Here is an 18250-nt window from a genome sequence, read left to right as displayed (position 1 = left end):
TGTACCAGGGATCAAACTCAGGACCTTGCACTTGCAAGTGGCACTGAGCTAAGTCCCCGGCCACCACACATGGCTTGAAATTATTTCCTTAAGTGATCCTTTTCTGTCGTCCCCAATACATTGTCCCTGTTTGTTCTTAGAGAAACACTCTGGAAAGGTGGTGGTAGGTGTCTGAGGGCCTCCTTCCTCCCCTGAATCTGACTTAATATGAGTTTTCTGCCGCTGGAATATGCTCCACACCTGCCTCAGTGCTGTAGGCTCGTGGTATATTTGGGTCTCCCATGCATAGCGCAGTACCTGAACTATTTCTGTCTCCGAGTTCAAGAAAAGTGGAATCTGTGGGGGATTCAGTGTTTCAGCTGCTCTGTCTGAAAATTTCAAAACCAGGTTCGAAAGTGGCTGTCAGGCTGCGCTTGGAGATCTTTGCTTTGGGGTCGGAATCATAGCTCCTCTCTGCTTATATCCTCCCACCCTCGGAAGGCTCCCTGTGTTCCTTAGAATAAGTTCCGGACTCTTTGCCTTTGCCTCCAATCCTCCTCCCCATTCTTTCCGGCCGCCTCCCTTACCCAGCTCTCTAGGTGCCGCTCCAGCCATCCCGAGCTTATTCCAGTCGCCAGACACTACCAGCTACTGCTGGCTCCAGGCTTTTTGAAGGTCTGTTCCTTCCCCCTGGAAAACTCTTGCCCCAGGTTCTCTACCAACTTGTGCCATCTTTTCTCCACCCATGACAGAGCCGTGGCCATACTCTGCATAATGGATATCAGAAGTGCCCTTTTCATTGGGTTGGCTAGAAATGTTCTAGAGCTGCCCTCCTCCTTTTGCATAAACGGGGTATGAGGACCCCAGCAGTCACCTGACCCTCACAGGCTGGGTGTGGGGAGAGGGTTCGCAATGTGTCAGGTCCCAGGCATCTTTGAATTGCCTGAGTCCAACTAGAAGTTTAGCCAGACCTTGGCTGTATAGCGCAAAGTGCCAGAAGACAGCAAGCTGGAAAGTCCTTTAGCTCAAGGTCTGCATTCAGTGTAGCAGAATTCGGTCAGAGATGTGTGGCTCTGGAGATTGCTGCTGTCCTCTACCTTTGACTGTCAAAGGCCACAGAGAATCTCTAGTCCCCAAATCAGGTCTTTTCTGGTCAGTCAAGATGAAGAGCTTCTTTACATTTTAAAGTTTATGTTGGATAGCAATTTTCTTTTGCTTTAGGCTGAACTGTCTGATGAGTTATCTTTGTGCATAGTGATATATGGTCCCCTCCCCCTCTCTTCCTGTACTGTCTTTGTATGGATACTGGAGAGATGTTTCCGGTGTCTCACATGCATTTGAATGAACCTCGGTTTCCACAATCAGCTTTCGGTAGGAAGTTTCTGATGGAAAGGACAGTACTTGGGAGAAGCCTAGGTGGCCAGATTCATCATTCAGCTTGACAGCAACTGTGACCATTTCCTTAATACCCTATGTCAATGATGGTGAACCTTTCGGAGCTTTCAACGATAAAAACAGTCCTTGGTGGCATGCGTGCCAGAGGCCACCACCCCTGCCCTATGTCACTGCCCTAAGCCACATATGTCTTCACTTTGTAGCATCTTCAGAGAAGAAATACATCTTGCTATTGATGGCATCCTCTGGTCACAGCTGGTCTTGATGTCCCTGGTCTTGTCACCTCTGAAATGAGGGCACATTGTCCACACTTAATGAAATCCTAGCTAGACTGATTGAAATTCCAACACTTTGTGTCACCAGGTTTCCTGTGACTCCTCATTCCTGACCTGCTTGAGGGAGAACAGACTTCTACTCTATCTCTTGCCTTCAGCTTTTTGAAATTACTTTTATTTTTCAGTACTAAGGATTGAACCCATGTAGGGAACAGGGAAAGGGGATGTTACTAGAACCTCTGCAGTAAGTCCTAATCTCCTGCGAGCCATGGCAGCGCAAGGCGAATTAACTTAATATACAGGAAAGGTAGAAAAAAATGAGACTTTGAGAAGAAGCTGAGCTTTGGGCCTGATCAGTGCTGCTCTGGGCGGCAAAGCCGAAGGCCCCCCCACTCCCCAGCCCCCAGCCCCCAGCCCCCAGCTTGCTGCACCTTTTATTCAGTACATCAGGAGAAAGAAATGTAACGGATGACTCAGGACACAGAGTTCAGTACATCGGGAGAAACAAATGTAATGGATGACTGGGGGGTGGCAGAAATCCTAGAACAATGAGGAACTATGCAGATGAAGATTTTGTTCCTCCAGGGATGTCCTCAGCTGGTGTAATCTTGCCCCGGAGCATCACAGCATCACCAGACCATTGAGGTCTTAGCTGTGACTGGAGGCCAAAATGGAGTTCTGTCTCAACATGCCATAGCTGGCCTGCAGGCAGGAGAACTAGGCCTAATCAAATGATTTTCCCCCAAGTTATGTAGAATTGCTCCTAACAAAGCCAGAGCCTTTGTACTGTGAGACCTGAGTAACTCCATTTTAAAATTTGGACCCATCTTAGAGTAAGGTGGCCTGGACATAAATTCTAGTTCCAAGAAAAACCACAAGATGTACTTTGGCCACCTGCCTTTGATAATGTTCAGCAGTCCCCTAGCAACTAGCCTAGCAACAGCTAATCAGTAGCTGCCTCAAAGTCCCAGATGCTCTTCTCATGGCCTGCGACAGCTAATCAGTAGTTACCCCAATACCCCAGTATCCCAGATGTTCTTTTCGATGACTTGAGCAACCGTTTGCAGTTCAGCGCGCAAGGCACAGCCAATCAGGTTTAAACTTTCAAAACTTGCTAAATGCTAGCCAATTGTGTGATTTGCATGTGATTTGAAACCCCGTGCCTTTTTGAAAACCCTGCGCCTTGCTGTAACCTCTATAAAAACCCCTGGTGTTTTAGAGTCGGGGCTCTCAATCTTGACCCGCTGTGCGGTGACAGTTGGGAGTCCCTGCTCGAGCTTGAATAAACGACCCTCATGTGTTTGCATCGGAATCGGCTCCTTGGTGGTCTTTGGGGACCTCGCGATCTGGGCACAACAGTACTGAGCTACATCCCGGGCTCTTTTTTTATTCTTATTTTGAGATAGAGTCTCACTAAGTTGCTAACTTGCCCACACTGGACTTAAACATGTGATCTTTCTGCCTCAGCCTCCTAGAATGCCGGAATTATGGGGCTAGAGACATAAAGATGAGCAGAACTGGCTGTGATCCGTTTCGAGAGACAGCAGGGAAGCCCAGACACGTGCACTTGCAGTTGTGATGAGACACCAAGGGGCAGCGAGAAGGTTCCGTCAGGGACCCGAGCCAGGCTGGGCATCAGCAATGGGTCCTCTAGCTGCGAGTTGGAGATGCAGAAAGAATATCCCTGCTGTCCCAGCCTCCAGCGCTGTCACACACGCATGCATGGCACACACACACTCACACTGCACACACACACACACACACACACACACACATACAGAAAACCACATTCACTTAGGGAGAACCTGTCTGTAGTTGTCCCCCACAGGGCTCATCAATATCTGGGTGCAGCGGTGCACACCAGTCATCCCAGCTATTCAGAAGGCTGAGGCAGGAGAGGAGGATCACAAGTTCAAGCCCATCCTGGGCAAGTTACTGAGACCCTGACTCAAAATAAAAAGGGCTGGAATGTAGCTCCATGGTGAGCACTTGCCTAGCATGCGCAAGGCCCTGAGTTCCATCTCCAGCACTGGAAAGAAAAAAAGAAAGAAAGACTTAGCAAGGATGAAGATGAGTCTGCCATGTTCCTAGATGTTTTGGGGGAAGAACAACTTCCTTCCCAGCTTCCGGGAATACAGCCAGAAGCAGACTTTCTCTCCATCCTTTGGGCACACCGCATGGGGGGATGAAGTACCGGCCAGCCCTGCTCCGGAGCTTCCCTGGGGCCCCCAAACTTCTCCCTCCCTCTGCCCACTGCTGCCTCCTTGCCGTCCAGCAGTGCAGGTCCTGGGGAGGCCCCCCACCCAGGTCCTCAGGCCCCACTGTCCCTCATCTGCTTCCTGGTGACCCTGTCCACACAGGGGAGCAGCTGCTCATCGCTGGCCCCGGCTGGAGCGCAGCACGGACCCTCACTGCCATATGCCCCTCTCCTATTGTCCTGCACTGTGACCTTTCAGAGCCAGCCCCTTCCTTGAAGGAGCTCTTCCTACACAGGCCCCAGCTCCAGCCGGGTGATGGTACTTCTTCCAGCCCAGCCCTGGGGACTGATCCTAGGGCCTTGGCACTGAGTTACATCCCCAGCCCTTTTCCTTTCTTTCTCTTTTTTTAATTTTTGGTACCGGAGATTGAACTCAGGACCTTGCGCTTGCAAGGCAGGTGGCAGAACCACTGAGCTAAATCCCTAGCCCTCCTTTATTTTTTAGTTTGAGGCAGTATCTCTTTATGTCACTAGGTCATCCAAGGTGAACTCAAACTTGGAATCCTCCTGCCTCAGCCTCCCAGAGTGGTGGAATGACAAGTAATGTGCCATCAGGCCCTGGCCATTGCTTTTCTTTTAAGCAAGAAAGGAGTAAGCATAGAAACGGGATTGTATGGATGCCGCAGCTATAGAAAGAGAAGCAGACATTTGGCAAAACCCAACACAGCAAACTCCAGCAGATCCCAAAGCCCAGACCAAGTCAGTTGAAGTCCAGGGCGATTCTGGGGAAGACTTCATACTTCCATACCAGAAATGGGAAGGGAAATCTCCTGGGAGTGGGAGTCACCTGTGTGTCCTCCACTGCTACCTCTCTGGGCAGGGGGTTTTGGACCCTGCTACAGTCCCCCAAAATTCAAGAGTTCAAAATTATTTTTTGTAAATACCATGTATCAGTCAGTGCTTACTAGAAAAACATATACTATACAAGACATACAAATATATAAGAATTTACAGGATTGGCTTACAACAGCCATCCAGCGAGTCAGGTGTGGGAGAGTTCAAAAGCTCAGTCTGTGTACTGGGGATCCAAAGGACCCAGTTGAAGGCCTGGAGGTTTGTGTCATATCTGGTGCGAGTCTGCACCAGGAGGCTGAAGGCTCTGTGCTAGAAGGCTGAAGGATCAGTGCTGGAAGCTGAAGAGTCTGCACTGGAAGCCAGGAAATGACATCCAAGGTGAAGGCAAAAACTGGAGCTTCTCTGAAGCAAACAGAAGCAATCCTTCCTTCTTTATTTCCCCTTTATAGCATTCTGGTGATAATCCTAAGGTGGGTCTTCCATATTCAGAACTATGCTGAGCCAATTTAGTTACTCACTACTTACTCAAATTGACAGAATCAACTATCACAGACCTCCGAAACAATGCTCTAATCCACTTTTTAAAAGAATCAGTTTGCACCCCGGCATAAGAAATTATATATAAAATTATATATAAATTATATATAAATCCATTACCAATAAAATTTAGAGATTCCCTAATCATTATAATTCAAGAATTTTAACAGTTTTAATTACAACTTCTGGTTTAGGTTACAACATTGTCATAAATGTTAGATAGAATTCACTGATGAACTCTTTTAACGTGTCAGGATATTGTCCATTGCTTTATAAGGGAATGTTAAGATTAAATTTGTAGTGACTTTCAAACACTCTTTTTCTGACATATATATTTATAGGACTGTATAAAATTTTGTTTAAAAGTGGGTTCCATTACCAGTAAGTTTTCCAACTATTGTTCTGTTAAATACATAACAATGAACTGTCTTCAATATCAATCACTCAATTGTCTGATCTTTTTTATTAGGACATAATTCACATACAAAATCTACCCTTTAAAGTTGTGCAATTCAGTCACTTCTACATTCACAAAGTTGTGCATCAATCACCACTAATTCCTGCTTATCTTCTAATTATTTTAAAAAATGGGAAAATGAAAATGTTCTTTTATACAAGGTGAAGTCCATTGTTTCAAAATGATGATAACAATTTATCAACACAAGTAATCAGTTTTCACACAGTTTCAATAACAGCAGCAATTTCCTTGAACTGTCTGTAGAAATTCTGAAACTGTGGAATTGTCATTTCAAAAGATTTGTTCTTTACTTGACCTGAATGATCTGCCACTTTTAGCACCACTGTAATGTAAGGATATTTAAGAGATCTGCAACTGTTGGAGCTCACAGCCATACCCAGTTTCCACTGAAAATCTATAAGCTGGTTGGTGACCTCGGATTTAGCATCCAGCATCGGCTCCCTAAGTCCGGGCCCATCCATGGCAATACTCCAGATTTGCTCATGGATTCCAAGAGTTCAAAATTAATGATGTTCATGGGCCAGGGATTTAGCTCAGTGATTCCGTCGCCTGCCTTGCAAGCGCAAGGACCCGAGTTCGATCCCTGGTACCAAAAAAAAAAAAATTAATGATGTTCATGATGGCTGGAGGTGGGGGCTTGGTGATTAGAATCGGATGAGGTCATGATGGTGGGTGTTAGGTCTCCATCACAATGACAAAATATCTGAGAAAACTTAAAAGAAAGAAAGCCAACAGTGGTGGCACATGCCTGTAATCCTAGCACTCAGGAGGCTGAAGCAGGAGGATCACTATGTGTTTGAGGCCAGGGTGTGCTGCATAATGAGTTCAAGGCCAGCCTGAACTACACAGCAAGGCTCTGTTTCTAAAAAACTGCAAAGAAAAAAGAGAAGGAGAAGAAGAAGGAAGAGGAGGAGGAGAAGGAAGAGGAGGAGGAAGAAGAGGAGGAGGAGGAGAAGGAGAGGAGGAGGAGGAGGAAGAGAAAAGATTTCAGAGGTTTGGCTCACAGTTCCAGAGGTTTCAGTCCATGGTTGGCTGCTGAAGGCAGAAACATCATGGTGGAAGGGCATGGCAGAGAAAAGTTGCTCACCTCATGGCAACCAGGAAGCAGGGAACAGGAGGAGATCCAGAGAGGATGGGTCCAGGGACCACATATCATCTGAAAGGTCATGGCCACGTGACCCACTTCCTCCCTCCAGGCTCCCCCAATAGTCCACTCAGCCACGAACTCATCAATGAGTTAAGCCACAGAGGAGGTCCGCGCCTTCACAATCACAGCAGCTCTCCAGGAGTCTCCTAATCCCCATCAAGTTGACTACCAAGATTAACCTGCCCAGTTCTGACCAATAAATGGAGTAATCCATTGAGATCAGAACCCTCATGATCCTATCACCTACCAAAGGCCATACCTCTGAACATTGTTTTACTGGGGACCAAGCTTTCAATGCATGAGTTTGGGCGGACAGGTCACATCCAAACCATACCATAAGAGGGAGAGACCCAGGCTCCAGTCTGGCTCCATGTGGTTCTGGGGTGCCCTCTGCCCTGGTCTGAGGTAGGAAGAAAGTTCTCACCAGACGCTGAATAGATACCAACCAGCACCATGCACTCAGACTTCCCAGCCCCCAGAACAGAAGCCAAATACACTTTTATGGCTTAGGAATTGCCTGGCACCAGGTGTTTTGTTATAGAACTGGAGGGCCAGTCAGAGGGACACAGGCAGCATAGGACATGAAGTGGCTGGCATGGCACGGCTGACATGGCAGACAGCTATAGAAATGATCATCTGATTACTAGAAATTGCCCTCTGTGAAAGTTTTGTAGGTGTAGAACAGTTAGTTTTAGGGGACCCGCTCACATTTGCTGGAAAATTCCCAAAACCCCACATTCACCCTTGCAACAGTTTGTCCCAGCAACAAAGGTTAAGATCCTGACTGGCCTAGAACATGCCAATCAGTGAAGACCTCACGACACTTAAACAAAGGCAGAGACCCTGAGTGCCCTGGAACCCTTTATAAGTATGGCCAGAGCAAAGATACCAGGTTGAGAAGTTCAAATTGAACTTCTGTGTCGCTTGTCACAGGGAAGCTTTACCTTGGCCTTTGTCATCTTAGGAATAAACCTCTGCTTTCTTTTCTGACTTCACTGTTCTTTGTGGAACTGACTTCTGCATTTTCCACTTGGGGGGATCTCCAAGGATGAGTCAGCTTCGCCCCACCCTTGCATTCCTCTCCAGGGTGAGGGCAAGAACCTGAGGAATGGTGGTCACACCACGGAGACCCCAGGTCCCCAGGCCCCCACCCTGACCAAACCCAACAGTGGGCTAAGAGAGACCCCAGGGCATTCGGGATGAGCTCCCAGATCTGCCAGTCTGAAGTTGGTTGGATTCCACGGATGCGTGGACCCTGTGGATGTGGCGTGGCCCCAACTGGCTACACTTGGCAGCCTTTGTTATTGAAACTTTTTGTTTCACTTCCTGGGTTTTTTTTTAACCTTTTAAACTTCTCATTCTTCCGCCCTTTCATCCCCCCCATTCTCTTCCTTCTTTTTCCTCTCTCTCTCTCTCTCTCTCTCTTTGCTTTTTCTTTTTTTCTTTTTCAGGTCTCACTGTGTAGCTCAGGTTGGCATTGAACTCACTATCTAGCTCAGGCAGGACTGTAACTCCCAGAGATCCTCCTGCCTCAGCCTCCCAAGTGTTGGGATGACAGGCGTGCGCCACCACACCTGGCTTCTTTCCTTCTTTTCATTGACAGTTGGCAGAGAACCTAAGCACAGCCATTCTCTTCCCTGCTCCCTGGTTGCCTAGCCGTGTTTAATAATACGTTTGGCTGGAGATAAAAATGTGCGCGTGCTTTTCCGAAATGTGTTTCATGTGGATTCAACCTCCGTTTGCATGGCTATCGGGGTCACGACAGTTTGCTATGGAAACGATTCCATGTTGCAGAGAATGAAGCTCCAGATGGCGAGAAAACCGTAACAGAAGTATCTCAGGTGCCATCTACGCACAATCCACGCTTCTGAGGTCCTGTCATTGCGTAAATTATTCTTTTCTTCTGCTCTTTGGAGAGTCCATGCTTAAGCTCGAATCTCTGCCAGCCAAGAGGCTCTCATGCCATCCCTTGGCTCTTAGATGCCTGGCAGAGTTAATTAACAGTCATTAGCGACATAAACACTCCATTAGGAAAAAGCCCTTCTGGGAGGAGAAAGAAGTTCCAACAGTTGGGGAGCAAATCTCTTCGAGGGTCTGGAAAGTCCCCAGGTAGATAGTTTTATCAGGCTTCTTGTCCTCAACATAAACATCAGTGGTTTCATCAGCTAACCCTTTCCTTATAAATGGGCAGTTAACATTTTTGTTCAATTTTTATTTTTATATTTTTAGCAGAAAAATATTCTTTCATTTTATCATCGTTTTAGGCTTTCCTGGCAAACAGAAATGGAATGAAAAAGTATTGTTTGCACTTGGCAAACAGAAACAAAGACATGCAGATGAAGCCAGCATGGTGCTGCACACCTGTAATTCCAGCACTCCGAGAGGCTGAGTCAGGAGGATCCCTGTGAGTTCAGGGCCAGCCTGAGCTCCATAGTGAGTTCAAGGCCAGCCTGGACTATATAGCGAGATCCTGTCTCAAAAAACCAGAAAATAAAAAAAGACATATAGACATACAGACAACTCCATGGTATGAAAGGACCTTTAATATATGGAGAAGCCTCCCTCTTAGTGTGGTGCATAATCTTTTTTTAAAATAGTAACAGGGATTGAATCCAAGGTCTTCATACTGAGCTTCATTCCCAGCCCTTTTTATTTTTTTTTTTCGAGACAGGGTCTTATTAAGTTGCTGAGATTGGCCTTCAATTTGGAATCTTCCTATCTCAGCCTCCCAGAGTGCTGGGATGGCAGGTGTGTGCCACCACACTTGCTGTAACATATAATCATAGTTTCATATTTATTACTTTTCTGGAAATATTCTGTGCATCTGTAAGCATGTAGAAAGCACATGGAAGAGACATAGTATGTGGAAGAGTTAAGCATGTGGGTCTCAGAGCCAGGCTGTCTAGAAGGAAATTCCAGCCTTGGAGTTTATTAGCATGGAAGGGATGAATAGTCACTTCTATCAATGTTAGAGCTGAAGTGGGCTCTTTAGCAGGGTCTAAGAACCAAACGAACACCAAGCCAGATTAACAAGAGAAAAGCATACACAGTTTTTGAAATAGGGTCTCACTATGTAGCCAAGGGTGGCCTTGAATTCACTGTGTAGCTCAGGCTGGCTTCAAACTCACAGGGATCCTCCTGCCTCAGCCTCCTGAGTGCTGGGATTACAGGCTTGTGCCACCATGCCCGGCTTACTTTTTAACCAAAGAATAATACATTTGTGGAGAAATTACAGCATGAAGGAATTTTAGGTGGTGGCAGTAAATTCAAAGGCAGTCACTAGGAGATGGAAGGGGAGCTTGGATTTGGGGTGACAAGGGTTACGTCAAGGAGTTCATTCGGCTCCACCACACCCTGATTCCCAGTCCCAGTGATAGCAGCTATTTTCCCCCCTGAGATGAGGAGATGCATCTCACCCCAAAATCCATGGTGACTTCTAGCATATAGGAAAAGGCAGGTCAGACAGCTCTTTCTGTGACAGGAATTCTAGTTTGAAATAACCAGTGCACCATGTTGGGATCTGGGGGCTGGCATCTGAGCTCCAGCCCTGCACATGTGGGCAAGTGCATGACCCATTCTGCCCTCCAGGGCGGCAGCAGCCAGCAGGGTCCCCACGGGCTGGTATTCACACTCTCACGCAGGCCCCTCCTGTCGAGACTCCAATGTAACCACTGACTTCCTTCTAACAGGTAAGTGGAGTGATGGGATTACACTACGATGTCATGTCATAAAAAGACACTAAAGCACTTGCCAAAGAGCCCCTGTGGCAAGGAACTGATGTCTGAAGCTAATAGCTCTCAAGGGACTGATGTCCACCAGCAATGACACGAGTGAGCTGAGAAAAAAATCCTCCTCTGTGGGGAGGTGCTGTTTTGTAGGTATAAAGTTTCAATTATATAAGATGAATACATTCACTTGGAATTTCAGAGCTCAGAAGGCTGAGGCAGGAAGATTGTCATGAGTTCGTGGCCAGCCTGGGCTGCATAGTGAGTTCAAGACCACCTTTCACTACATAGTGAGATCTTGTCTCAGATAAGTAAACAAACAAACACTGCTATGCACTTACTTTTTTTTTTTTTTTTGGATCCAACTCAGGGATCCAACTCAGGACCTTGTGCTTGTGAGGCAGGTGCGGTGCCACTGAGCTAAATCTTCATCCCATATGCACTTACCTTTTCCTGTAATAGGTTATAGTCATTCTCCCCCAAATAGGTTCAGCTAATTCTTTTTCACTGCTGCATAATAGTCTATGTAGGATTACAGGTATGTGCCACCACATCCACTGCTGCATAATATTCGATCATTTAAGTGAGTGCCACTTTATTCATTGCTTGCTTGCAAGCTATTTAGGATGTTTCTAGGTTTTTGTCCATCAGTTTGTCTCATGTTCACACCTTAAACCATAATGTTTTTAGACACAGATTGTTCAAGGTGGAAAGAACCCATCTCTGCACTCATTTGAAGATGGAGCTCCAAGCTGTAGCTCCAGGAGGCTGTGCTCTGTGGTTCCCACCCATCCTGCCTTCCATCAAAATAACTCCAGAGCTGAGAGTGTAGCTCAGTGGTGACCATTGGCTTCACATCCTCAGGGCTCTGTGGGAATGAAAACCACCTCAATTTTTACCTGTCTAACCCAAACACAGGTCTCTGGTCCCTAATCCATATCCCAAGCCTCCTTTGGGGATGCAGCTGCAGCTTTACCATGGGTGGATGGGTGGCAGGGAACGTCGTTTCACAGCCTGCAATTTGGGAATATCCCTAGAGAATTCCTGATAGTTTTTGTTTTGTTTTGATTTTTGAGACAGCAGCTTGCTATGTAGCCCAGGCTGGCCTCAACCCACCGTGATCCTCCTGCCTCAGCCTCCTGAGTGCTGGGATTACGGGTGTGTGCCACGGCCCCGGCCCTATGGATTTTTCTACTCTGAAGATGTCATATAAATGGAATCAGACCGCCTGTGTCTTTGTCTGAGGCTTCTCCCCCTTAGCATCCTGACTTTGGGTCATCCACACTGCAGCACAGACCCAAACGTTGCCCTCTGGTGGCCAAGTGGTATTTCTCCGTGCAGATACAGCCCATGTGTCTGTTCATTCGTCGGTGGTGGACATGAGGTCCTTCCACCTTTTGGCTGTTATGCATCGTGGTGTCACTCGTCGAGGACAAGTCTTGGTGTGCACATATTTTTGGTTCCTTGGGTCTACCCCTAGGTGCAGAATTGCTGGTCATAGGATAGTTCCATGTGTGATTCTTGTAGGAAGCAGGACTTTCAGTTTTTAAAGCAGGGAAATCCCAAAGAACCTGGCTGAGGTGATCATCCTAGGAAAGATCCCTCCTCCGAGGCCCGGGCCTTTGCAGCCTTGGGTCTGAAGGTGAAGCCATCGAGATGTTGCCTTCCATACACCCCTAACATTACTACCCTAAAAGATGCATTGCCTTGAATCCCTGTTAAAATCCTCCCCCTGGCTTCAAACACACTTATCCCAGTGTTCCTGCCACTTTCAGAAGCAGTTCTAGAGTCCTCTTTCATGTCTTTAGTTGCGTTGTCCTGGCTGCCTTGATGGCCTGAATGGATTCATAGTGTTGACCTTTTGTGGTCATTTTGACTTTGTGAAGAGCCAGGAGTTGTGTGGTGACAGATCTGGTGAATGAGGTGGACCGGGACACACCATCATGCTTTCCGAGCTGCCTTTCTGTTGGATGGCACTCGGCAGCAGCAGTCACTGTATTTTTGTTTGTGTGTGTGTGTGTGTGTGTGTGTGTGCCAGGGATAGTCACCGTATTTTTTGATCACACCTTGCAAAGACACTGGTGAAAGGATTTCCAGAAATGTTGCAGAAGGTGGAGAGGAAGACAGGATATGTGTGTGTGTACAGTGAGTAGGAGGGTTTTGAAGGAAGTTAGTGGCAGTGTATCTTCTACTGTAAACTTAATTATAAACACACACCATATATTTTGATCACCCCTGGTGTAATCACACCAAGTGTGGGAAACTGCAGAATTGCAGTGAAAAGCTGAGGATGAATCATAGAAGGACTCTCAAATTTCTTTCCTGAGTTTTTTTTTTTCCGGTACCGGAGATCGAACTCAGAACCTTGCACTTGTGAGGCAGGCGTGGTGCTACTGAGCTAAATCCCTGGCCCTTGGATTTTTTTTTTTCCAGCACTGGGGATTGAACTCAGGGCCAAAACTGAGCTACACCCACAGCCCTTTTTAAGAAAAAAAAAATGTTTCTTTTAAATTTTGAGACAGGGTCTTAACTAAGCCATTAAGTTGCCCAGCCTGAGCTTGAACTTGTGATCCTCCTGCCTCAGCCTCCTGAGTACTGGGATGACAGGCGTGTGGGCAAGGCATGCATTGAAAGCAGGGTGTTGAAGAGACACATGGGCCCCCTTTTAAGCAGTACGACTCACAACAGCCAAGAGGTGGGATCACCCAGTATCCACAGATGGTGGATGGAGAAATACACAGGCGAGATGCACCCCCACACAGGGGACATTATTCAGCCCTTAAAAGGTGACTGAAAGCTGGGCATGGTGGCTGTCATCCCAGCGCTCTGGGAGGCTGAGGCAGGAGGATCGAAAGTTCAAGCCCAAGCTGGGCAATTTATCAATTTAGCAAGACCCTGTCTCAAAATTTAAAAATAAAAAAGGGGCAGGGGATACAGCTCAGTGTGAAGACTCAGGGATCTATCCCTGGTAGGCACATACATACATATCGAATAAATATGTAGCAGGGATTTCTAAATAAGTTTTATTGATATTAATTCACATAGCACAAAAAATGTGTTTGAAGGTATATAATTCAGGAGGATCACCATGAGTTCGAGGCCAGCCTGGGCTACATAGTGAGTTCAAGGCCACCCTGCACTACACAGCTAGACCCTGTCTCAACCTCCCTGGCCAAAAAAGTGTGTAATTCAGTGTTTTCCCGCACACTCGTGGATGTGTACAGTCCATTTTAGAACATTATCTTTGGCCCCCAACGAAATCCCTTATACTTTAGAAGTTACTCTCCACCCCCCGTTTCCTCAGCCACCACTCCCCCAACCACTCATTAATTTTCTGTATCTGTGAATTTATTCTGGACCTTATATACAAATGGAGTTGGGCTGGGGATTTAGCTCAGTGGTGCCGCTGCCTGCCTCACAAGCTCAAGGTCCCGAGTTTGATCTCCAGTACCAAAAAAATTTTTAAATAAAAAAAAATATATGTAAATGGAGTTGGGCGCTATGTAATCCTTGGGGATCGGCACCTTCCACTGAGCATATTATTATTATTATTATTATTTTTTTTTTGGGTACAGGGATCGAACTCAGGATGTTGCTCTTTCGAGGCAGGCGGCGAAACCACTGAGCTAAATCCCTGGCCCCTGTAGCATATTATTATTATTATTATTATTATTATTATTATTATTATTATTTGGTACCGGGGATCAAACTTGGGTCCTTGTGCTTGCGCAGCAGGCGACGAAACCACTGAGCTAAATCCCTGGCCCTGGAGCATATTATTTTTAAGGTTAATCCATGTTATATCTGTATTTCATTCTCTCTCTCTCTCTCTCTCTCTCTTTTTCTCCGGTATCTGGGATTGAACTCAAGGCTTTCAGACTGAGCTACATTCCCAGCCCTTTTTATTTTTTGAGACAGGGTCTTGCTGAGTTGCCCAGGCTGGGCTGGAACCTGAGATCCTCCTGCCTCAGCCTCCCAGAGTGCTAGGATGACAGGCGCGGATCACCGTGCCCAGCATTTTCCACATTTTTTTCTTTTGGTACCGGGGATTGAACTCAAGACCTCATCCTTGCCAAACAGGCGCGGTGCCACTGAGCTAAATCCCCAGCCCTGATTTTCCACCTTTTAAGTGGCTAAGGAATATATCAATACTAGAGTAAATATGCCATTTTGCTTTGATAAAGGTGTAAAGCAGTGATGGTGAACCTTTTAGAGCTTTCAATGATACAAACAGCCCACTGTGGTACATATGCCATGGGCCTGCCTTCCCTGGTCTAAAAAGTAAGAAAAACGAAACAAACAAGCAAACAAAAAAGTTCTAAATCATCTCTGAATACAAAGTCAAAGCCAGGATTTAGGCTGTGACACCGTTACTATTCACAGAAAGTGATATGAAAAGAAGTCTTGCTGAGCAAATGGAACCATCACAGTCCTAACTGGATGGTGCAAGAACAAGATGCGAGACACAGGAGAGTGTGGTGGTGCACACTGTCACCCCAGCACGCTGGGAGGCTGAGGCAGGAGGATGCCAAGTTCCACCCCAGTCTGGGTAACTTAGTGACTTAGAACCTGTCTCAAAAGAATGTATGTCGTAAAAGAGCTGGGCCTGTGGCTCAGTGTAAGGGCCTCTCTCTTCCCCACACATGCTTTGGAACATCCTCCAAGCCTGTGGAGGATCCTCCAAGCCCTACCCCACTTGCCGATCCACCTCCATCGCCAGGCGCCCAATCCCAGCTGCCGTACTCTCCAGCCAGAGAACAGGGCGACACCGAAATGCTGTCTCTCTGGCTGTCCCTCTGCACTCTGTTCCCCACACACTGGCTTCCCTGAGTTGATGGTCACAAACTGGGCTCCATCTCCCTGCGGCCTCCTGACGTATCTGGAGGACAACCATCGCTGCTCTGCTGTCCCCTCAGCCCACCCGGATCGTAACTCAGTGCCAATAATAAATTACAGGGACAAAGTTTAAGGCAAGGAAGACATTTTGTTTGTAAGGAGGAGAAGGAAGGGGGAGAGAGAAGATAGGTAGCTGCCCTGATAAAGAATCAGGGTAGGGGGCTCCAGAAAGATGGAGGGCCCGAGGCCCTGTGTTCCCAGATGTTTTCATAGAATCCCTTCCTGGAACCCGTCATATCTGGATTGGCTTCTGGGCCCCTCTGTCTAATGTCATTTCTTCCGGTGGTCTGTGTGCAGCTTTTTTCTATCTGTTTCCTTGTCATTGATGTACCTTTTAAGGCCTTATCTTTGGGGTGGGCTGCTAGTTGGCAAGGGGGTGTCTTACTCTAGGTTAGCTTAGAGTTGGTCAGGGGGCGTGTGGATGTCCGCTGTACTCTATAACGACTCGAGTGAATAAGATAGTGACCCTAGAGTGAACACCCATGTATGTAATACACATGTATATGTTAGTGCAGCGGTGTGCGTTCACGCTGCCTTAAAGTTACTCAGCTCCCCCCTTGCTTCCCCTATATTTTATTGGAAGTGGGGGCGGCCTGTCATTTGTGCACCTGGCTTTCTCTCTCCATCCTGCCTGTCTGCTCTTTTTCTGATCTGGGTGCAAGTCCCAAGGCCATTTGGTGCCTTTCTTTACCTGTTTTTCTCCTTCTCCTTTCTTCTCCTTCTCTTTCCCCTTCTTCCTTTTCTACCCCTGTGTCGGGAGCAATGCTACATAATTTTAAGGAAAAATCATTTGGTTACCCTAGTTCTCCTGCCTACAGCCCTGCTATGGCATTCAGAGACAGAATTCCATTTTGGCCTCCGGTCACAACCGAAACCTCAATGATGTGGTGATGCTGTGATGCTCCAGGACAAGATTACACTAGCTGAAGACATCCTGGGAGGAACAAAATCTTCATCTACTCAGTTCCTGGTTGTTCTTGGAGTGTTACATCTTGTTTACGCTAGGATGTACTGAACTCTCTGCAAGTCATTTGCTACATTTGTTTCTCCGGATGGACTGAGTAAGCCGGGGGCTTGCGTCTTTGCCGCCCAGAGCAGCAGTGATCAGACCCGAAGCTCAGCTTCTTCTCAGTCTCATTTTTCTACCTTTCCTGTAATTCGCCGTGTGCTGCCGTGGCTTGCAGGAGACCAGGACTTACTGCAGAGGTTCTAGTTACGTCCCCTTTCCCTGTTCCCTACACCCCTGTCTGTGATTCGCTTCCCAGGGGAATGTCTCTAGTAAAGTTTGCCTTTAACTCCTTCTGGTCAGGATTAGCTAGAAGTCCTAAGGAGGCCCCTATTTTCTTTCCTCATCTGCAGTCCCTGTCCCTATACTCCATAGCTTCCTGGCCTCCTCGGGGCTCCTTCCCACAGCCTGGGAGGCCTCAGGTGACCCGGCGGGGGCTGCTCTCTGTGTCACCCCTACCACACCCCTCCGGCCACAACCCAGCCCCGCTTCCATTTCCCCATGGGAGTCTCCACCCCAGGGACCTCGGATTCGCAATTGCCTTCCCCCTTTCCTTTATTCTGGCCTTGGCTAAATGGAATTTCTGTAGAGAGGCCCAGGGTGGCCACCCTTCCTGCCTTGCCCTAGGATTTCCCAGTTTTAGCACTGAAAGTCCCATGTCCCAGGAGAACCCTAGGTCTCAACCAGGCAGGACGAAGTGACCCCTGAGGATCATCCCCCTCAATCGCTCCTGTAGTGATTCTCCTATGGGCCTGTGAATTAAAATATAATAGCAGTATTCCTAGCAACTGTGCAGTGTGATCAATATATACAGTGAATGTTTGCATTTAAAAAAAATTATTACTGTGAGAGACGTTTCCATGAATCCCCCTCAAAACTCTCCCTCCTGCCACCTTCATCAGGGTCTTCAGTGGCTCTGTCCCAACTGCCTCAATGTCCTGGGTGGATTCAAAATATTTCCCTTTCATGGTCATTTTGACTTTAGGGGAGAGCCAGAAGTTGCAAGGTACCGGATCTGGTGATTAAGATGCATGAGGACACCATCGTGTTTTTATGAACTATCTTTCTGTTGGACAGCGCTTGGCAGTAGCAGTCACTGTATTTTTTTTTTGGTACAGGGCATCAAACTCAGGACCTTGCGCTTGTGAGGCAGGCGGCAGAACCACTGAACTAAATCCCCGGCTCTCACTGTAGTACATTCTTAAAAATTCAAATATTCACTGTATATTTGGACCACGTGTAAAATGTGTGAATAGTGTCACCGGCTAGTGTGGGTCCTTGCTTCAGTGATAATGGGAATTAAAATAAAGCAACAGGATGAATTTGCAGGCAGAAGGTTGAATTGGAGAGGGAAGAAAGAAGGATTCTTACTTGCAGAGTGACTGGAGGGACATGTTAGTGAAGAGGATCACAGAAGGAGACCAGGTCTACAGGGTGTGTGGCGGGCTGGGGTCCTGGTCTGTTTCTCAGTCCCGATTTTACAGCTCTGGAGGAATCCTTGTGACTTCCGGGGAAATTTCAGTCATGGGAGGCTCCACTGGGGACCAGATGACCAAGGACTCAGGGCAGGGGCCGTTTCAGGACATGGCTTGAAGGATAACAAGGTAGGCCAGGTGAATGTAGGACTCACAAACCTTGTTCAGCCACGTTTTGGCCATATTCCCTAATGACTAACATGCCTCTCTGCACAGCTGAGGAGGAGCTGGCCCAGTATCCCAAAATGAAGGTCAAGCTTTGTCTACTCTTAGGTGCCTATGGGG

General features: G+C 47.2%; 3 protein-coding genes across 6 annotated transcripts in view; 1 reads left to right on the top strand and 2 right to left on the bottom strand.

The window, feature by feature from the left end:
• Rfx2 (regulatory factor X2) overlaps nt 1–18250 on the top strand; it is a 121046-nt gene that overhangs the window by 19692 nt on the left and 83104 nt on the right. The gene's annotated exons all lie outside the window — the stretch shown is intronic.
• LOC101713217 (long-chain-fatty-acid--CoA ligase ACSBG2) overlaps nt 1–18250 on the bottom strand; it is a 42093-nt gene that overhangs the window by 12940 nt on the left and 10903 nt on the right.
• LOC101703225 (COMM domain-containing protein 6) lies at nt 5673–6227 on the bottom strand. The gene has a single exon (XM_013065865.3). It carries the CDS (start codon nt 6175–6177, stop codon nt 5914–5916), a length of 264 nt encoding a protein of 87 aa, XP_012921319.1. The 5' UTR covers nt 6178–6227; the 3' UTR covers nt 5673–5913.

This window comes from Heterocephalus glaber, unplaced genomic scaffold (genome assembly GCF_053883595.1).
Source record: "Heterocephalus glaber isolate CG9 unplaced genomic scaffold, H.glaber_assembly_v1.0 deba00001760, whole genome shotgun sequence".
NCBI lineage: Eukaryota > Metazoa > Chordata > Mammalia > Rodentia > Bathyergidae > Heterocephalus > Heterocephalus glaber.
Note: the sequence above shows the minus strand (reverse complement) of the source record. Positions and strands in the feature narration are given on the sequence as shown.

Coding starts and splice junctions, on each gene's coding strand:
- LOC101703225 (XM_013065865.3), bottom strand. CDS start 6,177: ATGGATGGGCCCGGACTTAGGGAGCCGATGCTGGATGCTAAATCCGAG.